This window comes from Corvus cornix, chromosome 2 (genome assembly GCF_000738735.6).
Source record: "Corvus cornix cornix isolate S_Up_H32 chromosome 2, ASM73873v5, whole genome shotgun sequence".
NCBI lineage: Eukaryota > Metazoa > Chordata > Aves > Passeriformes > Corvidae > Corvus > Corvus cornix.
Window position 1 is genome coordinate 13494682 of NC_046333.1, and position 26778 is coordinate 13521459.

Genomic DNA, 26778 nt, shown 5'->3' on the forward strand with positions numbered 1-26778 from the left:
AAATGTTTTTTTTTCAAGGGTTATACATGCTGTAAGCTTTATGGTATTCAAGTGAGCAAGTTTAAGGTTAGATATAATTTGGTCTCTAGCAGCAAGAATAGTATTTACATTACACAGCAAAAAGTTTACCCATATGAGAGTATTCTCCATGAACTCGGAGTACATTCCTGTTAAGATATTATGTGCTTAACATTAATAGTATTTATTAATTAATCAATCATTATTGAAAGGCATTGAAACAGTGCATTGAATGGTAGAGATTTTACAGTTTCACAGGTACCAGGCTACTTGTCACATTATCATTATGCCTTCCTTTTTATGAACTTCACATGAACCAGCAGATTGCTTCTTTCTGGTTGCTGAATTTTAAGCTCTACAAACTTGGATGACATAAGGTTGAGTTGACAGTTTGCTTCTGTTGTTGATGCTCCTTCAAGAATTTCTCTAGGCCATCAGCTTAGATCAGCCTGCTTGGAAAAACTTGTAGTTATTGGTTGAGTAAGGAATCAGTGTGCTTATAAATATGCTCTCAGTCACTATGGTGATTTTACCTGGGGTTTTTTGTGTCTGTGGAAGTCTTTAGAAATATTACTTGGACAGTGCATAAAAGAATTCTCAGCCAGAAGTGGAAATAAATATTTCATACCATTTAAAAGCACCAACAAATGAATATATAATATGGGATCATAATATTTTTGTGTGAAACAAGTGTGGTGTTATAGCCCCTCATAAGATGCCAGAATATAATTTTGGTGTACTATGGGTTTTTGACTGTGATATGATGTTGTATTTTGGTCATCTTGCACTGGATACTGTTTTAGAAATACTCCCCCCAAGGCTATAATGTAATTTATCCTTGCTGGCACCAATGCCTTAGGTGGGTTTGGAGTAAAGGAGATGCATGCAACCTGTTGATGAAAAGTGATGTCTAAGATACTTTAACATCTAGTTAATACCAGAGAAGTTTGATGGCTCTTACAATAGTAAAAGCTTTGAAATATATTTAGAATATGTTTCAGAAGTTTAAAGGGGATATTTGTTCCTAACAGTTGGCTTATTTGAGAATACTACTTATGGTGAAATGGCACCCAGCTCAGATTAGACATAGTAGAAATAGAAACTGTGTTTTATGCATGGTAAAATTAAAGAAAAATGTGCATAAGAAAAGATACCTTTTAATCATTCCTGTCTTTTAATTGTTAATACCCACTGTGGAACGAGGCATGCCCCTCCCATTTTGGCTCTCATTTGATCACTCTGAGAGCATAAGTATGGAGCAACAAATGCAGCAATACACTTAAGGATGCCCTGAGTATTTTGCTGTAAATATGAGTTCAATAGGGATGTCAATTGTTTTTGATGTTGTAATAATACAGGATTTATAGATATGAAACACATGTTCTTATCTGTAGTTGACAGGCAGCAGTTATTTCACCAATTAGCATCATTACTTTAAAAACTCATTGTGGGGTGCATTAAGGCATACAAGCATGCAAGGTGTCCTTGAAATTCAGTTTTGATTTAACTGTGCATTCTTGTTATAGATGTAGTATATGACAATTGACTCTTTTTCAATACAGACAGACCTTCTTTATTACAGCTGTTTCTATATATTCCATAAGTTCTATTATATAGGATGACATTATAGAATAACCCTATAGTATGTGCTTCTGTAATTATGATTTCTTAATATTTATTGCTGATTTGGCATTTTAAAATAACCTGAACTTTCATAGGATTTAGCTGTTTAATAAAGTCAGAAGAGAAGGTCAGTCATATGTTTCAGTCAATGTGGAATGTTTGTTGGCTTTTCTAAATGAAAATGGATATCTGTTTATCTTGCCTTAAAGGTCAAGGCCTGAACTTCTAGCATATAGATGTAGGGGTTATTGCTGATATTCTAATGCCATTAAGGCTGTATAGCAGTCTAGCTTAATAGCTCACACAAATTAAGATAGTGCAAGACATGACAGTGAGCCTATGTTTATATACATTTTGGTGTAAACTGATGCACAGTAAGTGTAAATAAATAAAAAATAGTTATTTTCAGCTTATGAATAAAGAAAATAAGACACTGATATAACACCCAGAGTGTTAGGACAAATTTGACCTCGTATACACCAGGATACTCCCAGAGTGTTCCTTCTTTGGCTGCAAGTGTTTGAGCCAATGCAATTGAGAGAAATTTAGTCCAACACTTATAACTAGCCAATTATACCGCAAGTGACTCTAAGGCTCAGTCTTTGAGCACTTAGTAACTCACAGCATTTAGCCTGATACTCACTAAAGCATTCAAAAGACTGCTTTTCCATTGGGCATTATGCTACTCAGATTTCATATCTGCTGCTTTTGATACTGCTTTACTAAGACAAGCCTGAAGTACTCGGTCTGTAAATTAGCTTCATCTTACTTGATTGCCCTTAAGTATAATGCTCATTGCATCATTCTATCAATAACTACATATCATTCTATCTATAACTACATATTTGTATGGCTAAATTAAATATAAAATTCTTGAAGTAAAATGACAGCACTGAGCTCACATTTCTTAAGTTGGTCTGAGTTCCACCAAATATTTTGGTAATTTTTTGTCTGAAGTATTCAGTGCATCAGGACTTCAGTCCCCATCTCCCCACTTCCAGAGGGCGATTTAGGTACTGACCATGGGAGTTGTGATCATCTCTTCCTTTTTGGCCTCTCTCTTGCCAAACAAGGAAAAGAAAGGGAAAGAAATGAGTGACAGAACTGTATGATACCTTACAGCAGGAAAGCTGTAGCAGTTACCAAGTCCATCACAGACAGGACATAGCAGCTCTGTTCTAGAAGATGGTGAATCCTGGAACAAAGGAGGCACCTCTGCACAGTGCAGGAGAGAAAAATGTTTAAATTGTAGATGTGAGCAGGATTATGAGACTCTGCTCTTCAGAGTCTCCTGTATTCCTGTTTGGCTTGCTGGCCTTGCTGAGGTTAATAATGCTACATCTTGCATACAGAGCTGATCTGAAATGTTGCAAGTCCCACCAGGGGACTGGGCATTCCATGCTATGGCATGGTGACACTCAGCCCTACTGCACCCAAGTTCCTTTCTGCAAGAAGTCATTACAGACACAAATAAGTTGCTGTTGATAGTTTGGGAGTATGCTAATTTAAAATGGCATCATATTTGCTCTGGAGTAGAGCACATCTATGGACAATTCCTTGCTTTGCTTGGGTTCATATAGCAGAGTGCACAAGACAGGGCCCTGAACTTGTCTGTAAGATATCCTGCATCATGTATCTGAAGTGTACAGATTTATATGCATTTTTCATTATACTCTCCTGTTTTCCCCACACAGTTTCTTGAGCCAGACTTTGAACTGACATTTTAAATTTTTGTTTAAAATTTCTTTTGAAGTGATATGTTTTCTTAAAATTCCTGTTCAGATGCAGAAAGAGTGTTTGTCACTTTTGAAATGAAGCATGTAGATGCCTAAATTACTTCAGTGACTTTGAGAAATGAGATTCAAAAGTGAGGCAAATAATTTTGGGCATTATTAGTCACTGAAGAAGCATAAACTGCATCATGTTTCATCTTTCCATTTTTTAAAACTACTTCTGATCACCATTAGCAGGCTGTAGCATAAGGGGAAAAGAATGTTTCTATTAGGTTGATCAAAGATCTTCTTGAAAGGTCTGAGCTTTGCTTGGAGAAAAAAACCCACACTTGCTCCAAATCACTCAACTACATAAAAATGGGCATGCAATTAGTCTTGATTGTGCACGTGGCTGCAGAAATTTTGTAGACAGCTGAGCAGTCAGCCTTCTAAGCAGTTATTTGCATGTACAGTAAGCCTGACTCCATGTGTACAAATTGTGAAAATATGGGGCTTAAACTAGGAGCAGTAAAATGGTCTTGGTTAGTTTAGTGATGCTACTTACAATAAGAACATATTTGCTGTTCAAATCTTACATGAGGTTCAGTCCTTAATAAATGAACTGCTTTCCAATGTGGAACACTAGGATAATTAGTTCAACAGTCATCCATCTGTACCTGGATCTCCAGAAAGAGTCTCCTGTGAAAAAACCAGGAAGCTGAAGTGCTTTTATGAACAGTGTCTGCTCTGACTATTGTTAGAGAACACTTGGCCCTTCTGCTTAGTTTTATTGTAATGTTACCTCTCTCCTTATTCTCCATCCAAGTATAATCTACTACTTTCATTAAGTGACGATGCCTTATTTTGTAATTTTTGTGATTTTGTGTCACACATTGTTTCTATCTGCAACCAACCTTGCTTATTGTCTTAGGAAGGGGAGAGTAAGTTCTTTGTCTTTCATGAAGAATCTATACTTTCCCTTAACAGTCCTTTATTCTATCTGAGGACTGTTCACCCACGTGAGTTTTCCTTGTTTAGGTTGCTCTGAAATGTTCTCTGCTTTTTCGCATAAGTACTAAAAAATGTGGTGCCCAGTTGTCAGTTTTTAGATGTTTTCTATTGTTTTAGAAGTGAAGTTTTGTGTGGTTTTTTTTGTTGTTGTTTGTTTATTTGTTTGCTGTTTTTTTAAATTTAGGGAGCTCTGTATTGAACTACCTGAGAACGCATCTGCATTTTCTGAAATTAGATAGGAAGGAAGAGCATGATTTACTTCTAGCACTGCTTACAGTGCTCAAAGGGAAGACAACTGTAAGAGAAATATTACAGCATGTTCACAGTGTAGGTCCTTCAGTTGTTCTTTACTGGTCTATGAACCAGTGTCCTTTTGAGAGGGATGAAAACACTGCAGAGGTGATCCTGGCTTTTTGTATCCTATCCTGGCAGTTATTTCTACCCAGGAGCACATTTTGCTGCTGAGAATTTAGACCTGCAGTTGGTGCTGAGTGAGGAGCGCACAACTTTTTGTACAGAATAGCCTTAGAAAGACAGAAATGTTATGCCAGACATATCCTTTCCACAATCAAGAAGGTAATCCCAGCATTAGTGAGATATTAAACACTTCTTCTCTGGGAGATAAGAGTCTAGTCACCTGTAGTAAAATTTAATAAATTTTTTAACATTCTGCCAGTTTATGATCAGACTGCTTCCAGATGAAATTACAGTGTTCATTTTGAAAACACGTTTAATTAGATTATAGGAATGGATTTCGTTGCCCCCTTGCCTTAAAGCTAGCAGAACTTTTTCTTCCAAAACAGCAACTGAGACATCAAATCTGCCTCTTTTCTGTTTGTAAAAAATAGATATTTTACCATTGTAACTTCCCTTTTTATTCATTTAAAACTACTTTGTCTTCAGCTCAGAACTGGCTGAGCTCTTGAGGGTAAGGAGACCTTAGAAGGAGTGTTCAGCATCACATTCAAGAAAAAAAGGGAATTCTAACTTGTCGAGAGAGCTGCTGATTTATCAAAGCAGCCTAAGAACTTGAATTAGAGAAGTTAATGGGTAATTTTAAAATGTTATTATCACTTGGTATAATTTGATCATTGTCAGAGAGATGACAGCTATAGAAGGAAAAAAATGTTTTCTACCCTTTCAAAAATTTGCCCTTTTGAAAATCTAAAAGAGATTAAGGTGAACGTAGCTTAAAAAACCTAAACATTGCCAAGTAAGGCTCCTAGATTTGTGCAGGATGACTCCCATGTTTTCAAAAACATGGACATTTCTTCTGTTTTCTATTAATTGTGGTTCTGCCTGTATGTGTGTCCAGTCTCTCCTATATTACTGGCATAAATCAGAGGAGCCTACAATATGTTTGCACAGTTCACTCATTATTATAATGCTGTTTTACACCCTGAGAACTGAAAACATTTTATCAGCAGGAAGATATTAAGATCTTATATGTATTTCTATCAACAGGAGAATGGAAATGAATGGAGTGAACTAAATCAGTTATGTGTATAAAAAAGAAAAAAAATTTAAATCAATTCAGTCACAGAAGTCATATTTATTTTTGTTCCTCGGTTGGATGTATTCATTTATTTCCCAGTCCTGTGAACATCTAATTTCTATATAATAAGCACAGTAGTTCATGAAGCTGTATCATCCAGCTAAGAGCAGCTATGGGGCATGAAGAGCACACTGAAGCAGAGAAACTGTAAAAGGAAAATTATACCCAAAAGCTGCCTCATGCAAAGCTGCACAGAGCAGCACAGTAGAACACAGCCCAGTCGAGTCCCCTTCTTACCACAGAAACAAGTAATTAGAATTTTCTTCTGCTAATGTCTGGGCTCAGTGTGGATTTGTGGCATTCTGCAGGCTTGGGTAAAGACTTTCTGGAGATTTGACAGCAGAAAATGCCACAATCCAAATTTATATCCTGTGTGCATTTGTAATGTGAACATTTCAACTTCTGTTTTTTCCATGGGGGTTTGAAGTGCTGTGTGTGAACCAGCCATCTGTAATGATGCTGTAATCAGGCAATGGGGGATTAAGCTTATTAATAATGAAATATTGTCCTGGGAGTGCACTTATGTTCTGATATTACTTTAGAAATTTTAGCAGACAAAACCTGTACTCAAAGAGCAGTATTCAACACAGATCCTTATAATAAGAAAAAGATAAATTCCATAAAAAGCTGAGATGTGACTTAAAAAAACCTTATTCAGATAATCTTCACGTATTGCAGGGAATTAAAGAGCTCTATGAGTGTTTGAAGCATCATTAAAATTGGGAGGTCTCCTAAGTAAAATATGGATGTTACGAGATCTAGTATTTTTTTTTTTATCTCTATGTAACAGCACAGATAAATTTTATATTTGCCTGAAAGTGGATGAAGACTTTCAAATTCACATGTCAACTATCTTGAACGCTGCAGAATGAAGGGAAGTTGTCTCAAATAATTAGCCTAGAGGAATTGATCCAAATTTCCTGAACAATAATATCTACATGCCCTTACGGTGTATACAGGAGTACTTAGTTATGTTCAAGATGAAGATTTTAAAAGCTTGTGTCACACCCAGTCCTGTCACCTGTGTCAGTTTACTTCTCAACATGATTTCTGTCTTGATAATAAAATATATTGTACTAAATTTTATTCAAAAGCAATTGCGCAGATTTCAGAAATCTGTATGTAGGCTACTGGTGACTATATTGGACTCCTGCTTTCTTTTCATGTGTGAATATTAATCTGCTCATTAGCAATTAAACATAGGGAACAAATTAATTAATTAATTGAAATTAATTAACATTGTAGTGAGTTGACCTTGGATGGACACGAGGTGCCCACCAAGCAGCTGTATCACTCACCATCCTCAGCTGGACAAGGAAGGGGAAACACAACTAAAAGCTTGTGGGTTCAGATAAGGCCAGGGAGAGATCACTCACCAATTACTGTCATGGGAAAAACCAACTTGACTTAGGGAAATTAATTTAATTTATTGCCAATCTAACCAGAGTAGGGTAATGAGAAATAAAACCAAATCTTAAAACATGTTCCCCTCACCCCTCTCTTCCTCCTGGACTCATCTTTACTCAATGAATTCTCTACCTCCTCCTCCTCCCAGCAGTGCATGGGGATGGGGAATGGGAGCTGCAGTCAGTTCATCACGTTGTCTCTGCTACTCCCTTCTCCTCAGGGGGAGGACTCCTCACAGTCTCGTGCTGCTCCAGAGTGGGGTCCTCCCTATGGGAGACAGTCTTTCACTGGCATCTCCAACATGGATCCTACTCACAGGCTCCACGTCTTCAAGAACTGTTCCAGCGTGGATTCATTCCATGGGGTCAGTCCTTCAGGATAGCGCTGCTCCAGCGTCAGGCCCCCCACAGGGTCACAGGTCCTGTCAGCAAACCTGCTCCAGTGTGGGCTCCTCTTCATGGGGCCACAGCTCCCTGCCAGGAGCCTTCTCCACTTCAGGCTTCCCACAGGGCACAGCCTCCTTTGGGCATCTCCCTGCTCTGGTGTGGGATTCTCCACAGGCAGCAGGTGGATCTCTGCTCCGCCGTGGATCTACATGGACTGCAGGGAGACAGCTGCCTCTCCATCATCTTCTCTATGGGCTGCAGGGAAATCTCTGCTCTAGCACCTGGAGCACCTCCTCCCCCTTCTTCTGCGTTGTCCTTGGGATCTGCAGAGCTCTCTTTCTCACTCGTCTCTCTGGCTGCTGTTGCACAGTTGGTTTTTTTCCCTTCTTAAATACATTAACACCTCAAATGGTTCAGTAGTTGTGTGTCTTTCACACGGTTTGTGTTAACCTTCCCAGGGCTCATAACTGGGGACTGTTTCATAGAAGTTTGGTTTCTGTCCCCATGACATTTCAGAAATGGGCGTGTTGTGCAGCATTTGGGGACCTGCCTGATATTGCTGAGTCCTAACTGCAGGTTGCCATTGTAGGTCAGCTTAAATGTAGGTTGGGCCTGTGTATGCCTAGTAAGGGAACTTGAACTGAAGACTTGCCTTGACAACCTCTGAGATGTTTCAAATGCAAGTTGTAGGTTCTGACACTGTTGGGGTGCTCTTCACTGGATGGCCAGCTGTTTTCATGCTGCATTAAGTGTCCTGAATGGACTTGATGTGTAATGTTGAGGGAAGGAGTGGCAGGTTTCAATGTAGAATTTCAGGGGTTGTTGGTAAAATTGGATAGATTGCATTGAAGAGAAGATCACAAATGAGCTTTCTGTGTAATAGGGAAGGCTTCTGTTTGTCCTCAGCTTGTGAATCCTGGAACTGGTGTTATACTTAATTTCTCTGAAATACAAACGGGTTTCATTTGCTGCCTTGACTGGACTCTCTCTCTCTGGATTTCTCCAGGTCATTTTAAATACCTCTGTTTTTCTTCAGTCTGTCTTAGCCAAGTGCAGTCAGTCACCTGGATGTACAGCAGGACCTCAGAAGTGGCAGCCTGGGTTTTGCTCCCTGCCTGCATGACAGACAGTGGGGTGGAACCCTGCAAGAGCTGGGGTGAAGCCCTGGGGCAGAGGAGCTGTTGATTGAAAAGTTCATTGAGAGCAGAAGAAATGAGACCACTGAGCTCCTGTACCATCAGCTGCCAGTGTCCACAAGTGAGCTGACAAAGCCCCGTGGCCAGCAGCATCGGCTGACTGTTGCTGTCGAAAGAGCTGCAAAAGAGAAAGAAAGGATCATTGCTGAGATCCAGATTGACAAGGGGGAAGACAGTGATAGGATATCAGATATGCTTTGTTCTGATTCCTTGTCACTCAGCTCATCTGAAATAGAAAGTCAGAAATATGGCAATGACTTGGAAATCATCAGAACAGCAAGTTGCAGGGAGGGCCTGCTGAGCCACCTGTGCTCAGACTCAGTTCTTCAGCTACAGCTTTCTTGTAGATCTTTTGTTTTCTTTTTTTGTGATGAAGTAATTGCATCTTATATGTATTTTCATGGATTGTATCAGAGAGGTATACATACATTCTGCTTGGTAAAAATAATACGTGATATAAAATGTGCATTTTAACTAGTAATGTACATTCTTTATGCAGGTACAGAAGGCTTGGGATTTAGCATTACTTCAAGAGATGTCCCAATTGGTGGCTCTGCTCCAATTTATGTGAAAAACATCCTTCCGAGAGGTGCAGCTATTCAAGATGGGAGATTAAAAGCTGGAGACCGATTAATTGAGGTGAGGAAATGTTACATGTTTCTTGTCTGTGTTTTGGCATGAGCCCACATACTTTTTCACTTCCAGAGGCTTATAGTATTTAATATTATAGGAGAATTTTTCCCTCTTTTTACCTTTTTTGGCTTTTTTTTTTGTTAGGTAAGAGATCTTGTTGCTGGGCATTTTCAGTACATAACTTTGAAAAGCTGGACCCAGACATACTATAAAACATAAGTTTACTTGTCCTTATGTGAATATAGTGTCATAGTCTAGCATTGCTGTTTATTAATAAATTGAAGCAAAGTGATTCTAGTAAGTAGAATTAAATCAGCATGGAGTGACAGATCAGAAATTATTGAGGATGTTGCCAAGGATGGAAGACAATATCCTGAAAAGGTTTAGTGAATTAACTGAAAGGGACATAAGAGGAGGAAGTTGTACAGAGAATCAAGGCCACTTCCCTCCTGAAGGAAGGATGTCCTCAAGGGAACTAAATTTCTCTTAGATAGGTGCACCGCAGAGATCTTTCTGCAAATCTAGCTGAGTGATATAAGATGTTACCACCCACAGCTCTTCATTACTGTCCCTAAGCCAAATGACACCGGAGGTACAGCTGAGTCTGTAACTGCCTCTCAGTGCTCTAACTTCACTTTACTGCAAAATTGGCCAAGTCAGCTTGAATTGGTGCTGGAGGATAGCCCCCTATAATTACTGTAATTCAAGGTAACCCAGATGACTCAGGTAGAAGAGGACTCAGAAGCGTTTAAGATGACAGCTTTGGCATCTCAGCTGTGTGAGCTGTGCTCTCTCATGAGGGGAAGGAAAAAGATGGTTTGCTGACTTCTGAGGACCATGCTCCCTTGCTTAACACTGTAGTTGATTTGCCTTCATTTCCAAAATGTTTCTGAGCAGGCAAGACTGAGATTATTTGATCTTTCTCTGGCTTCTCCCTTACTGAAGTTAGCTCATACAGTAGGAAATTCTGCATTTATTCCATTCCTGCCTTTCCTGATCAGTGGCATGTGGAGGCCAAGGGATTGGACCGCTGAACAGAGCCAAGATAAAGAGTAGCAACCCCAAAGTTATATGGGGAAAAAATCACTTTCTACTTTTGTCACAATTTATTGTGCTAGATATATTTGGAAGGTATGTACAACACCAAGACACATGGAAACAGGACCAGTTTGGGATCATACTTTGATTTTGCCAAAAGATATTTATGCAGAAGTTCTGGTAAATGGGATTGGATGTCTTTAGAGTATACTGGACTATACTGTTGCTGCTGAAAAGGAGGGAAGTAGATTCTCTGGCTTGTTATTTGTATTTGTATGGGAAGGATGACCATTTATTTAGTTCTATTAAGTGAAAGCTGTAATGTGAGCTAATAAGCAGATTGCTCCAGTGAGGGTTTTCTGATACTGTCCTATGTGATTCACGTGACTTTTCGCTATAAGTGTCTGCTGGTTTCCCTGTTTTGGAGTCTTACTGATTTCTACCATTTCCTTTGTTACAGGTAAATGGAGTTGATCTAACGGGGAAAACTCAAGAAGAAGTTGTGTCCTTGCTGCGAAGTACCAAGATGGGAGGGACCGTTGCCCTTTTGATTTTTCGACAGGAAGAAACATTCCATCCAAGGGAACTGGTGCGTAAAATAGAGAGCAGCTAAGAGATTTAGATGAGTATGAGCAAATGATTTGATCTTGTCACCTGCTAGTAAACATGCATGGCCAGCACTGAATATAAGAAAAAGGATAAAAGCTATTTTGCTTTATTTAGAACATTTTACATGCATGTTTTCTATTTTCTTCACGATCTGCTATTGAAATTAAATATTTGTTGATAATGTATAAGTGAGAGCTTTATTTTGAGTGAAAATGTTTATTATAGAAGAAGCTATTGCATAGACTTTATTTGGATGCATGCAGATAAGTAGATTATTTCATATCTTTCTAAGGTCAAATCTATGTTTGAAAGCCTGCCATTTGTCCCACTACCTGCTCACTAATATGTTCTCGAACATATAATATTATGCCAGAATAGGATATGTAAATACCTTTCTATCAAAAAAGTGGAAGATATAAGAAGTAGTAGCCTTTTTTGAATATAAATGCAATCTCTGTGGAATGGAAACCCTGCAGTTATTAATTTAGCAGGGCAATTCGGAAGATGTTTCTAAGGAATTTACATTAAATAGGAATAAAATGATGTTTCATACTGTACCTGCTCCACTTGCATAGTGTATATTGATATTTCTCTGATAATTATTCAAGATAATTTCTGTTATGAAAAGGTAGACTCTGAATGGTAGCAGTCTTACTTTGTTCTGTACTCAAACTGCTGAAGTTATTTATTATTTGTATTATTGTAGCTGTATACAACTCTAAAATAACTTATTTGGCTGCATTATTGTGAGAAGATAGACAAATATAAGTATGATGAATTAATACCTTCATTTTTCTACTGGATTTGTGTTATTTTGAATGCAAAGAAAATGAATTTTTGTTTGGCCATTTCAAGATATTAATCATTAGCTTTTACTTTTCAAAACTACCATTAAACATAGGAAGTCAAAGTGACAGGGAAGGTTGCAAATGAACCAACTTTTACCTTAACATTCTTGGAACATGCCTTCAAGTGACTGAAGTGAAAGCTGTCATAAAGTGAAGAGAAATAAAAATTTGAAATCCTATTACAGCCTACCTTATCACTGTAACAGTGAAAGCAATCTGTTTATAAGGTCCTGTGGTATAATTTTCATGGTACTGCTATCTTTCGTAAAGATGAATGAAGATGCTTTTTGAGATTTCTAAATAAACTTAGAAGTAAGAAAATGTCTTAATTTTGTGTATATTATTTCTATGGTAAAATGAGGAAGTTTTAATGCATAATTTGACATGAGATTTTGTTTAAATAATTGTAACAAAGATAATGGTGTAAGTAATGCAGAGATTCCTTAGCAATACATTATCTAGTTTTAAAATAACAGCAAGTCAGCCCCCTTGAAGGAGTTCAATCTCAGCAGCCTCCTTGCTGTGGCTCAGGCAATACTCTCAACTACTTTGGCAAAGTCCAGCAAAGGGAAGCCAGACCTTGCCATGGCTGTGTCAGGTAGCAGGTGGGCTTTGCACTGTGTAATGAGATGAGATCTGAACTGGTGTGTTTTTCTGCAGCTCCAGTTGAACAAATGGTATTGTGAGGATCTGACAGTACATGTGTGTGATGATCCTCTGTTGAATAAGGATTTGTTTGTTTGCATTCTGACATGAAGAGTTCTTAGGTATGCACTGCTGACTGCTGTCAATGAGCAGGAGCAGAATTGCTGGGGAAGGTGTTGAACTAAAAGTCATCATAAAGGCTGTTCTTTCTTCTCTGGTAAGAAATAATCCTCAAAAAAAAAAATAAAGCAAGTCTTTTCAACCAGCTCTTCTCATTGATTTTTACTGGTATTTTGAAAAAAACAAAACAAATTAGAAAAACAGTCAAACAAACAAAAAAGCCAAGAAAAAAAGAAAAGAAAGAAAATTAATATTGACATAGAGAGGGGAATGACCTGAAATGATGTCATTTCATCTTTTTCACATGCAGACCTTCATCGGCCACTTAGGAACAATTTGTCTTTGCATCCTTTCCCTATTTCTCTCATATTTTCTACATGTTTGTGCTTTAAATATTAACTGAATGAGATGTGTCTCAGAAACCATATATATAAAATCATGTTATTTTATGTTATCTATCTTATTTAGGGTAGGACTTGCTGTTGCTTACTGAGAACACTCAATATGAAAACCATTTTATGTTTGCCAACATTTGTACACATAGTAATCCCAATAAAACAGGTGTTTAGATTTTATGTTTTCTATTTTGGGTTATGGCTTATTGAATGACTTGTGAAAAAAATTAAACCTCATTGGGTTTCAAGTAAAATGAAGATTATAAACTTCAGAAAAGTTAAGGGTTTTAATGTTGCTGTTATTATCTGGAAGGGGCTTATGAAAATGTGTAATTGTAGCTAAAACTCAGGGGATTGTTAAGCTGAGCCTGTTTAGGTTGGTATGGGATCTCTGAAGCTTGTGTGGATGAGGTCAGGTATGTGTTTGTGATGATCCAGTGCAGCAGATCATGATAAAAGCGAGTGAAATGTGGAAGCAGGGAATCAAATCAAGTTGGCAGAAGTCAACTTTTCTAATTAGTGAGATCTGGAAGGATGATTATTTTTCTCCAGAATATCAGGCATTTTATTTCTTCTACAGTTACCTAATGCCAGATAGGTAATGTATTAGGGCTTGTCCACACTGATGTGAGGTACAGACATATTATCTCTTAAAACCCTTCACTTTTTGCAAAAGGGCCAAGATTACTCTGGTTAAGTAGAGCTCCTGTAGCACTGTGGTTACCTCACATAACTTGTGAAGCATTTGCTTAGAGCTGCTACTGACTATGTGGATCCTCTGAAGGATTGACTTAGGTTATTTAGCTTTTGAGCTATATTCTCAGTATCAGCAGATACTGGCTGGCAGCATTAGTCTCCAGTACCCCAAAAATTAATATGCTCATTGGTACATGTTCCTGGTAGTTGTCTTCATTATTTTTTCCTTTCTGGTTGTTAGCTTCAAGTTGAAGCTTACTGGATGTTTGCATTACTGCTTTGCCACTACATTTTTGTGCTTTACCATTTGAATGTCCTACAAAACAGCTAAACCTTAGCATTTCATTATGGCCCAGCTGAGTGGAAAGAAATAGCTGGTTAGCCCAAAAACGGTCAGCCAGCCAGCACCAAGGTGTTTCCTGAGTTCTCAAATGGATTTTAATATAAGTGGATGTGGGCTTGGAAGAGCCATAGTTCCTTATGTGTGTTTCCAGAACTGTATGTGGGATGCATTTTCCAATGATGTGTGTTTGCCTTGCGTGCCCCGAGACACAGGTGAGGAATGCAAAGTACAGGAGGGTCCCATCTCTGGTGAACTGAATGCACCCTCCTGTCCTGGGATAAGCAGTGATGCAGTTGTGGCTCATCTACACATGCTCAAAATGGGAATCCGTTTCTAAAATGAGAATGGATGTTTTAAAAAATAGGTACTCATTTAAAATATTTGGAAGGGTTCATTTGTACTGCTGAGGTCATTCTTTGAAAACTTCAAAGTGGAAGGGAAAAGCCAGGGGAGAACTTCCCTGAATGAAAATGTTCCACCAGCCAGAAAATGGTGCAAGCAGTCGTGGTTCTTCCTTGGCCAGACAGTCACCACCCTCATAGCCAGGTAGAGTCAGGTGCATGTACCATAAGGGCACTGGAGTTATTTCTGGTCACTTCTCATGTAGTGGGTGTTTAGACAAATTTCAGTCAGGGGTGTGATGAACACCCTTCATTTTTTATTACCACTTCACGTCAGAATTAGAGCTTTTTGTTTATCCCCTTGCTGTTAGATAGTATATGTCATATGTAGTTGTGTTCTTATTTATTTTTTTTACTTCCTTTAGAGTGCAGAACAAAGCCAGTCACAAATTCCAAAGGAAACGGTAAGAGCTTTGTCTTTTCCATACTGGAAGACTCCCAAATGTTTTTAAATTGATATGGCACTTATCCATCGAAGTTTTACCGATCCTTCTTTCACCTTATATACTGTAGATGGCTCTCTGTAGCTTTACATTTTAAATGCATTTTTTAATGTAATTTCAAATACTGTTTGAAAATTATATAAAATTCTCTTACTATGTATGTTCAAGTGCTATTTGAAATTACATCTTTTATGTACAGCCAAAGGCCTAAAGTTAGATGATAAGAGTAAACTTTATCTTAGGTTACATATAGAGGCTAATTGTTTAAATCATGGTTATATGATGGAAATCTGAGATACAAACACAGAAATTAGGCAACTGGGATTTAAGTCTTAATTGGATTCTCATAGCAAACCATTGGTAATTTTTTTTTAAGAAACTATATGGAAGTAGTATAAAGTTTAACCTTTTGAGGGCTGCAGCAGGTCTGTATATGACGTGCCAGTGAGGTTCTAGATTGAGGTTGTGTACTGCTAATATACCTCATTTTAGTCACTGGAATATGATTAGTCCAATATACAATATACTAATACATCTAAAAACTTTTTCTAAAATAAAAGGTGTATTTTATGAAATACTGACAGAGAATATAACAACAATATAGTACCTTAAAGATATACTGTATCTTAGTTAAAAACATATTTCAAGAAGCTCCATTCAGTTAGGTACCTATTTAAAAATGACTTAATAAATTATATTATGGAGAAATTGAGAAGATTCTTGTTGGGATTTGAAATAAGTTAGGTTGCTGAAAAACAGAAAGAGCTTGTCTAGATAATTCAGAATGTGTTACCAGCAATAGCAAGATGTTGCCTGGAATAAAAAGAGTCAGGACTAGGTGAAGATATGTAAGAGCCATCTCAGAGAGGTAATCAAGGGTACGTTGGTTGATGCTATTAATTTTTCAGGCCAATGGAACGTAAGTGTAAAAATGGGAATTTGGGTTGAATGTTAGCGGTATTCGCTTCTATCCTTCCAGCTTTTAGTGTCCTTCTATTGAAAGTCCTCTCCTTAAGGGCTCTGCAAAACTGTGGGTGTATCATTGTTTCAGACATGCCTTGCAGTATCTCTTTAGTGCATCTCATTAGAGTATGTATGTTTTTATCTTGATAGTTTCTTACCACGTACTGCTGATATGTAAGGAGATCAAAGATCAAAGCCCAGGATAGTATTTCTACTTGTAACCGAATACCATTGAGAATAATTTGTGGGTGCAGCCTTATAAAAGTGTCCTGGTTTTAGGAGTTGAAATTCCACCCCAAAAGCTCATTAAGATAAGGCAGATTGCCTATAAGGTGTTTATAGAAATCAGTTGCTTATCTGTTGCAAAGTTAATGTTCTGTAGCAAATTCCATGGTGAAAACTTTTCTTTGGCGTTCTTGGAACCAATACCCAGAGTTCATCTAAGGAAAGATCAGAATAAAATAGGTATGTCCCATTTGTTCTCTTTAGACATGGGGTAAAAAAATGCTTGTTAATCAGCAGATTATGCAGGAGGGACAGGGAGTGTATGAGTAGCTAGGGATTTCTGAAAAAACCAGCTAGAAAGCCCTAGCAAGCCTTGAAAATATGGAAGTGAATTGGAAAACATATGAAGACTGAGTAACATATGGTTAGTGAGGGAATGAAGCTAGAAACCTGATCAATACAAAAAGAAATTGCCTAATGTCTTGGGTTTTTCATTCATTATGCATTGGGATTTTTTGTTATTTATTTGAAAGCTGAGAACAACAGTGATTGATAGGAATCTATCTAGTAGGAACACTAGGTCTCTTTATATTTGCCGACTCCAGTATGTGAATTAAAAAATGGACTAAATGTGAAAGGTGTCAGTGGATATTTATAATGCACAATGCTTTTGCACTTATCTTCCTTGTTCCAATCTACTTAGCTCTGGATAAGTGTGATACTCCAGCTTTACAGAACTAATTTTCCTGAGCTGCACGTTAATAGTACAGTCACACATTCTTTATTATTATTTTTGAAAGTATTTTTCATTGCTTTCCTTTATTCTCCTTGGTTCTGCCTCAATACCTGCTTATTTTTCCTCTGTCTACTTTTCAGGTCTTTGAGATTTCTAATCTCGCAATTTCTATTTCTGTGCCTGCTCTGATCTTTGTGCTGTTAGTTGTGAGGTTTTAGTCTTCAAGTGTCAAGGACTTGATAGTAGAAAGCAAAGCAAAAAAAAAAAACCCAACAAAAGAGTATGATGAAGGCAGTGAAGCTACAGAAATGATAGAGGTGGAATGCAAGTCTGTTTTTCATTTGAAGGCAAATGGTTGTAGGGGTTTTTGTTGTTGTTGTTGTTATGTCTTTATGGAGAAATAGAAGAAAAATGCACCTTTGAAATTAAAAAAAAAAAAAAAGAAATGAAGAAAAACTCCCTTGAAAGTAGAAGGCCTGAAATAAAATCACAAAATATCAAGCCTAACTTATCAACACATTCTTCACTCAGGGGTTACCTTTATGTAACTGTTACTTTGAAATGGTTTACACTAATACTGTGGCACTTGGATGCAGCAGTTACTCCTCATAGAGGTAAAAAAGAAAACGTTGAAAGTAATTTTTTTCTTAACTTGTGGCCTGAAATCCTTGACAGAGTTATTCCTTACAACCCATATAAAAGCATATGAATTCAGTTTTGTTATACACCATCACAGAATAAAGATTCTCAATCTTAAACTTCCATATGAGAAGATTTTGTAATTTGATAGGCTCACACAATTTAAGCTTTGCTCTCCTGTTTTACATAAGAAATGCAAATTGCTGATGCAGCTTCAGCTTCTACCCAGTAACTGTGCCCTGGTGAAAACAAGACTGGTGTTTTTACCTTTTGCTTTGCTTATGAACAGAGCTGGTGCTCTGTTTCCTCATGAAGCAAAGAAATCTCCCGTATCTTGGTTGAAAGGTTGTTTCACCCAGCCACAAGTTTGTGCCATTTGTATAGCTGATGACAGCATGGAACAGAGGCACCTATTTCTAAACAGGGAATTTGGCATGTAGGAGATTGGCCATAATATGAAAACTAGTAATTTATCATTATTACATTTCTGTTTCTAAGCATAATTATCTTAATGCTGTTACAGTGCATTGAAATGAACTGTTAATTATGCTATGTAAAACATCTGCCAATTAATTTTTCCTCATACTCTTTGAAAGTTGATAGTGTTTCAGTAATATTTTGCATTTACAATTGTCATTCACTGTTTGTTTTCTGAATTCAGAACCAGCAAGTTAACTTTCCCGTAAGCATAATGCTAGAAAAATAATAATTATCATATGAGTAAGTATTTTCTAAGGAGTGTTGTCTATTGGTAAGAAGAGATTTAAAGTTAGTATTCAGGATTTCATTTCATCATTGTTGCACTCAGCAGCATGGAAAAGCTTCAGTTTTCTGTTCTCGTTTGTTTTTCTGTCAAATTGCTGTAAGTGAGCAGAATGTTATGAATTTAAGTGAGTGCAGGATTCGTAACAGTGACACAACACGAGTGGTTGGTGTGTTGGAACAATATATAAATGTTTAGCAGCACTGATAGAAATTGCAAATGGAATTGCTTTTTATTTTCTTCTGAACTCAACTGTTTGATACTCCTGTTATTATCTGAATTTAATTTTGATCACTGTGTTTTTTCAGATGCAATTGCTGTTCTTGCCAAATTCTTCTGTGTGTGATTCTGAGTAAATTACCAGCTACCGTTTTTATTGCAAGAATTCATTGCCTATAGGAAAGGGGTGACACTGGTCAGAGGCATTTTGCAAGAACTAATGCATAGTTATTTTTGTATACTTTTTGTATGTAACTTTTCATATTGTGAATGTGAGAGGCAATACTAGCAAATGCCTAGAAATACATAATTTGTATTGATTAATGGATAGAAAATTCTTGTGGAAAAAAGCACAGTCGGTGTTGAGTTTTAAGAGGATGGTATGCTGAGTGCATATGTGTTTGTCTTTTGCTCAAAAGTTTGTATTACTTCAAGATACCTAGTCACTGGGGATGTATCCATAGATATTTTTTAAAAGCTGTAATAAGTTCCCACCATTTCCTATTTAGCACTTCTATAGAACTTCAGCTTGGTGATCCAAGTGTCTAAACACTGAGCCAAGGTCATAGATGGATTAATGTCAGACTATACCACCAGCAGTGGTGTTGTCAGTAGGTACAGAATGATTTTTTTGAAAGAGGATATGTCTGACTGATGATTAAGCTGATGCTGTTATTTCCTCCATGTGCTTAGATGTATTTTTGTACCTTTTTTTTCTAATGGTGTGAGGCACAAGGGTGATTGCAATGTTTTAAAGGCATTTTTAGTGCTATTTTTGAGTGATTTCAGCTAATATTTTTAATAAAGTTGTGACATAAGAAACAGATTGCTGTCCATATGAAAGAAATAGGTAGTGAATGTGTGATTTCTGCAAGGTACTGTTGTCGTTTCAGTCTTTTACCATAGCAGATACTCTAGTATTGAATAGCATGTTCTGGCACATTAATGACTGGAGATAAGACATTAATTCCTAGTGAATAATTAATACAACAGTTAAGTGACTGTGTTCATGAATGCTTTTTGACCAGTCTGAATTTCCTGTAATGTTCAGTGATAAGCCACATAAACTTCTGCATAATGTGGTGCTTGGAACTGACCCTCAGGCTCAGTTTTGACTATTACCAGCTGGTGATTTACCTGGGATGTGGTGTGACACATTTAAACTGGCTTTGTGCACCACCATAGGGCAGCTTTGGTTGCTTTCTCAACACTGGAATTGGTAACACTTGCTGAGCAGTTCCCAGTTTCATGGAAGAGAACATGTGTCCCTCCACTGTGACAGGCTTGTGTTAGTGCCACCATTGCAGAGTCATCCAGAAGCCACGCCCATGTGTACAAACTTGTTGATTTGGTGTAAACCTTGTTTTACTGCATCATTGCCTTTAGACTCATGGTGTTGATTCTCCCTTGATATTAAATGTAGGGAAAATAGTGAGATGAAATGGTTTGCTGTGGTTGTCTGAAAGTCGGCAGCAAAAGTAGGAGTGAGACACAGATCAGTCTGAGTGCCCCATACTGGCATTACTTCATGGGGAATGTGTTTCTTGCCATGGATTTCTACAAAGGAATCATTTCTCTTTCAACTTGTTTTTCCTGTCTGTCTTTTCCAGACACTACCTCTTTCTTTGGTCTTTCAGGTCTTGTAAATCCTATAGGCCAGTGAGAGAAGTGAGGATTTTTAGGGAGCTCTGTCATTAGTGTGTTGGGCATTGAAGTTTTTCTTGAAGAAGGGATAGTGCAGAGAGCTGTAGTTTTATAGGCTTCTTTGGCAGAGCAGACACCTGCTGTGTACCTAATCCCTTGGTTTTCACTTCTCTAGGATAAGCAAAGTGTAAAGAAACAGGGTTAGCATTACAATCACATGTTTTTGTTTCAGGACATACAGTAGGAATACAGTTTGAGTAGGAACAACAGTTTTGAACAGAGTATGTTGGCCTGAATAAAGGACAGTCATTATGGTACCTGCAACAGACGTTGTGAGAAGATGTGAGATTAAGAACCAACAGAATGTAATTTTAATGGTCTGATCAATTTTTTCAAATGTAGAATCTCATCTGCTTAAACCAGTTTCTGTGACAGCCCAGATCAGACTGTTGGCATTAGGGAAAGTAATGTTAGTACAGACAAGCAATGGATTTCTTATAGAGAGAAATAACAAACATATAGATGTACTTAAACATGGGCTTTTGCAGAGCTTTGATTTCCATACTAAATGAAACTCACATGCTAGAATTTTTGTGCTTTGGAAAAGCATTTAATTTTTTCCTAAATCATATCTTAATCCTTCAAAACCTTTAAACTGAAGATATTTTTGAATGTGGAACATCTTTTCTGATATTAAATTAAATCCTTAAAATGGACACAACAGGAAATGCAAAGGGGCTGTTTTACAGTACTTTAATGAACTAGCATTGCTGCCTATAAATACTAACCAAAGTTAATCTATATATCATACACAAAAAACTTTTCCTTGATAGGATTAAGACTAAAGCAGACCACATTTCCCATAAAATCTCAGAATTCAGATCTACTTTTTGATATTTAGCAGCTGTTGTTTGATTTGGATGAATGCAATCTTTGCCAGATGTGACATATTAACTTTGCTAATATGAATAATGAGTCTCTGTATACATGCAAATATGATTCATTAGTGTTTATCTAACATATGACAGATATTGAAATTCTTAATCTAGGAAGAGCTAGAACAAGAAAGCAAGCATAAGAATTCTTGTTGTTTAGTTGGCTTAAAACCTGTATCATTTTATAACCAGGTAATAGATACTTTAGGTCCTCAAAACCTACAGTGCAAGACAACCATGTGATTTAAAAAAAAAAAAAGGTAAAAGGCCTTGTATTTCGGGAGAAAACTGGGTTGGAGTGTGCATGCCACTATTGGATCAGTGGTCAGGCTTTTCTCTGCTGGAGGCCCAGTTTAAAATCTGATTGGGTTGCTCTAGTTATTTTTATCTTTAATGCCTACTTGTGGTGGGATGCACCAGCTCTCAGTTATTGCTCCCAAGGAGGGGTCTCAACTGACTGAGAGGTGTGAGGTGTGTTTCAGGCCACCTACATTGATCTGTTTTCAGTACCTCCAGCAGCAATACATTACATTTTTATAACTACTAAACATCTCCCCCCACCCCCCCAAACAGTTGTTGGCCAAAGAAGCTGCTTTGTTTCCTTAGAGCTGTTTGTTTCACATGCTCTACTTTTGTATATGCAATGGCATAGGGTGAGAGTGAGTCATCCTCCGTTTGTGTATCTCACTTTAGAGGGTGGCCTGATAGGACAGGAGTGTCACCCACCTAACCTGAGGGACAAAACAGTTTGAGTCATCTCTGATGTTAAGAACGTCTTTGCACAACAGCTAAGTGAAATCTCTCTTGCGTATATCCTGCCTCATTCTATTTTTTTAAATAATAAAGACAAATTGTATTGGTTTCCCAGTGTATGGGACTTATGATTTCTTAGTATTATGGATACCTTATGAGAAAGAATTACATAATGGATGCTGTATTAAAATCTTCTAAAGACTGAAAATATCTTGGAAAAGGGTGTTGTGTTAGGTTGGAATTCCTCACTACTGGAGCCCAATTACTAAACCTGGGATTTTGCAATTTCCAGTAGTTTTACAGCCAACACTTGCTAGAGAGCTCTTACATCTACCAAACTCATCTTTTGAGAATTTCAGGTTTTCCATTTGGTTAAATTGTAAAGAGAGAAGACACATTTGTGAGGCAAAAGGTTGATAGATTAACAAAATAGTAGTTAAACAGAGGCTAACGGGGCTGTAATGTTAGAAGGCTGGACACAACAGAACTTGAAGCAGGTGAATTGAACAGTCAATGGGATCATTCAAGTCATTAGGTAGCTGTGCTATAGTTAATTAATAATGTGAATGTCATCACTGTGGTATCTGTATAGATATATACACATATAAGGGTGTGTTGTACGTGTACATGCATATACGAGTGCATACAAGACCTCTGTAAAAGTTTTCGTATCTCTAACTTGGAAATACACGTTACCCTTCAAGAGTGGAGATGCAGAGCTTTACAGATTGCTCTGTGAAAGGGAACAGGAGCGCATTTCTGTGTACATAGTCACAGAGTAATGTGCAGACAAGTTTCAGTGGCTGAATAACCGCTGAGCAGGCAGCAGGTCTAAGCTTGCAAGGGAATGAACTTCACTGGAGAGAATGCTGCCAGATTTGTAGCTGCAGTGAGTCACTGAGGAAACCTGTCCTAACTTGACTGAAAATTGCTTCCCCTGTTAGGTGGGCGGAGGGCTTTCTTTGCTGTTCAGTTTCTGTTTTCACCCATCTCATGCTGCTTAACTCACCAGCTGAACCCTGATGAGGTCTTGCAAAGGGAAGAAGTCCCGAGCGGTAGCGTGTAAAACATGAACCACCAGCCGGTCGAGAGATGCAATTGTCCCGCTCTGCTCTCCACTGCTGCGGCCTCACCTTGGAAATTGTGTGCAGTTTTGGGCACCACAGGATAAGGAAGCTATGAAGCTATTAGAGAGTGTCCAAAGGAGAGCAACAAGGATGGTGAAAGGCCTTGAGGGGAAGCCATGTGAGGAGCAGCTGAGGTCACTTGGTCTGTTCAGCCTGGGGAAGAGGAGACTGTGGGGAGACCTCGTTGTGGTCTTCAACATCCTCACGAGGGCAAGAGGAAGGGCAGGCACTGATCTTTCCTCTATGGTGATCTGTGACAGGACCCAAGGCCTTAAGTTGTGCTAGCGGAGGTTTAGGTTGGATATTAGGAAAAGATTCTTCCCCCAGAGGGTGGTTGGGCACTGGAATAGGTTCCCCAAGGAAATGGTCACAGCACCAAACCTGACAGAGTTCAAGAAGTGTTTGAACAATGCTCTCAGGCACATGTTGTGACTCTTGGGGTGTCCTGTACAGGACCAGGAGTTGGACTTGATGATCTTTGAGGGTCCCTTCCAACTCAATGTATTCTATAATTCTGTGATAAAAGGATAAAGAGGAGATGCTGTTACTAGTATGATGAGAAAACTAATGGCACTCTTACTGTCAAAGTCTATTTCAATATTGTTTATAAAATTAAATCTGATTTTATGATCAGATCAGAAATGTTACATAGAAGATTAACTTATGCGGAAGAGAAAAACAATTTCCCCCATTTATCTTACGGCTTTTTAAAATCTCTATATATCAAAACACTGCTCTAAGTTTGCTCTAGTCAGGAAGTTTAAATTTACAATGTATTTATGTTGTATTTAAAAAGTGAAAGACTTATCTCAAACGTCGTTTAGCATAAATTGATGCTAAATATGATTTTGAAGCCAAAAAAGTCACCTACATATTTTATCACCAATTGAATTTTTATTACAAATTACATACTTGAGCAGCTTCATTCATGCAACTGAAGTCATTTCAGATGACCTTTTCCTCAGCAGCCTCTGTCTGAACAGAATATTGTTCTGCTGTTAATTGTTTTGGACATAGTGTGTGAAAAATCTTAAGGGAGTTGAATTTTGTTGTTCAGGGTTCACAGTACATAATTTTGCTTGCATGTTTACTTCTGGCCTGTCAAAATACATGAAGGAGTAAATTTCTCCTACAGATCAACTAATCATGAAAATAATGTTGAGGTGTTTGATTGACATAGTGAGGCTGTTAATTTAGAGAGTATCAAGATCAAATGGAAGCTACTGCAATTAGGAAGTGACTGTGTTCTCAGCTGAAATTTTTTAATGCTGCATTTTAGATTTTTGTGCGTTTTTATGCTGTCTCATGGACATATTAGGGAATTTCTGTGATTTGTTACATTTAAATACTTAATGTTCAACACCATATCAGTGCAAATGTTACTTTTTTGTAATAGGTGTTTTTATATCGATTGGAGAGAGTTGCTGCACATGTAATGTTTCTGTACTCTAAAGGGCTTTGGAAAACAAAGGATTCAGTCATTATGAAATTTTTGTTGGTTTTTGTTTTGTTTTGTTTTTGTCTTTACAACTTTGGTTCAAAGTATTATGATAGTGGGCTAAAAATCTTCCTGCTCATTTCTCTGTGAATTGCTCCTTTATGACATGCTTAGAGGTTCCTTATCACTATATGGTCCTGTTCCAAGGTTTTTGTGGGGGAAGTTATGTTCAATATATCATACATATTAAGACCTCCTTTGATACCATGGTGTGACAAAAATGTTAAAGTTGGTACTTTCATATCCATAGCCCTTGAAAATTAATGGTTCAGTTTATATTGAAAGCCACATTTTTAATGTTTGTTCAATTTTTTATTTTTTTTTTAACTCTATCTTCAAGCATATGATACTGGAAGGTATCACACAGATTCTAAAGGGCAAAAGGCTTCTTATGTCCCTAAAATTCCAGACATAGGTATCGTGGTCAAACAAGTGTCCTTAGGTGGGAAAAACTGTGGAGACCTTATGAAGTCCCTAAAGTAATTTAGCCATAGCCCAGTAATGGTAATTTTCTTCCTTGGGTGAGTTGAGCAATTTTCTCATGCCTTCAGTACTTCTGATCCAGTGCTGAGGCTGCTGTTTCTCATTTTTTCATGAGCATGATCTGCTTGCTCATGTACAGCTGCTAAGGTGTAGTTTGTTCCAAGTTTTGGCCTCACATTTCACTGTGAGGTGTCTGTAGCCTGATATTGGCTTATTTCCTTATTCAAGATTGCAGGAAACAAGCAAGCATAAGCCTCATGTTAAAACCAGTGCTGAGCTGATAATGCAGCTCTTTGGTCTCACTGAAGAGAGGCAGGGTAGAGGCCATTAGCTAAGTCCTTGGGGATGCATGTGGGATGCTCACTCCAATTGACCCTTTGTCATATAGAAATACACCTGACAGGCTGTACAAGGAAGCAGTTGAGTTCTGTGCCCTGGAAGGGAGATTGCTTTGCCTGAACCTTTGGCAGATTTTTTTGAAGATTAGAAAATATTGGTGGAGGAGGGCAATTGATTCTAAATTTATGTTGACAGTAGTAAAAAAAAAATTTCATAAGCATATCTGCTTTCTTGGCTAAGCCACACATCCTACCTTGGCTTTATCTCTCTTTTGGCTCTCAAGCTTTTATTCCTACTACTATTTATTAAGGAATATGAAAATGATCAGTGTTACAGAAACTATAAGGTAATGTGCATCTGTCTCAGATTGTTTTATTCTGCAGCCACTTGACAAAATGTGGATTCAAACATATGCTGGAGCTAGTGCTTCTGTGAGCCAAGCAGGAAAATTAGGGTTGTAATTTTCCCATAATTTGGGAAACATCTTTTAGATGGAGTATTTTTCAATGGACACAATACACCTTTCCATTCCTCACAGCTAGCACTGATTATGCTGTTTTGTGTGGCCAAGAGATGTGTTTGAATAGTGGGATTCATAAGCAAGCCAGCCTAGCTATGGCACTTGGATAAGGGGTGTAAATTTTTTGGTTGTTTTTGTTTTTATTTTTTTTTTAATTGATGAACATTGTGCTTTGTTATAAGGAAAAGGAGTTTAGTGCAAAGGGAAGGGCTGGTGAACACAGTAAGGTTCATGCTTTTAACCAAGTGGGAACAGATAGAGCTCCTGTTTTTCTTCCCTCGGCTATTGTGGCTCTCTCGGCAGTCTGACTGCCTTCCCTTGTGACATTTCACACTGCATTTCTAGGTCAGTGGTGACACAACTAGCATGCTTGTGCCCAAATTGATCATCTCAGTCTGCTGTACTCCACATGGCCTTCACATCTATCTTTGCCATAGGCTGTGTTTGCATTTCCTCAAGTCTTAAGAAACAGGGACAGCTCAGCAGGCGCACATTAACTTCTCATATGCCTTCTCACTCATATGAGTGAACTTGCAAATAAATCACTGATGTGGGAAAAGTTGGTATAAAATCAGTGTCAGAAACAGAGGTGACATGTTGCTAAGATTATGAAAATTTGGCCAGATTAATTCTTCCAGGGAAGAACTGCCAATGCTGGACATTAATGTGCACCTTCTGCTGTATGTTCTCTTACTCTTTCTCCTTCATGTGGGTGAAAAAAACCCAGCATAGTCAAGTTCACAAGCATCTTTTTGCAGAGAATTGCCTCTAAGGGCATGACTTTTTTCTTTAGTGATAAAGTTATAACCAAAAGTGGTTATAACCACTTTGTTAGATTCGAAAGAGGATCAGAAA

The 26778-nt window shown here is 37.8% G+C and overlaps 1 protein-coding gene across 21 annotated transcripts in view; it reads left to right on the forward strand.

The window, feature by feature from the left end:
- PARD3 (par-3 family cell polarity regulator) overlaps nucleotides 1–26778 on the forward strand; it is a 451552-nt gene that overhangs the window by 244718 nt on the left and 180056 nt on the right. For 16 of the 21 annotated variants that reach the window (XM_039570296.1, XM_039570300.1, XM_039570307.1 and 13 more), the window contains 3 exons: nucleotides 9408–9547; nucleotides 11040–11168; nucleotides 15002–15040. In XM_039570296.1, coding sequence (XP_039426230.1) covers nucleotides 9408–9547; nucleotides 11040–11168; nucleotides 15002–15040 — 308 coding nt within the window. The remainder of the gene's footprint in view (nucleotides 1–9407; nucleotides 9548–11039; nucleotides 11169–15001; nucleotides 15041–26778) is intronic. The other 5 variants (XM_039570212.1, XM_039570258.1, XM_039570317.1 and 2 more) reach the window with 1 other exon arrangement.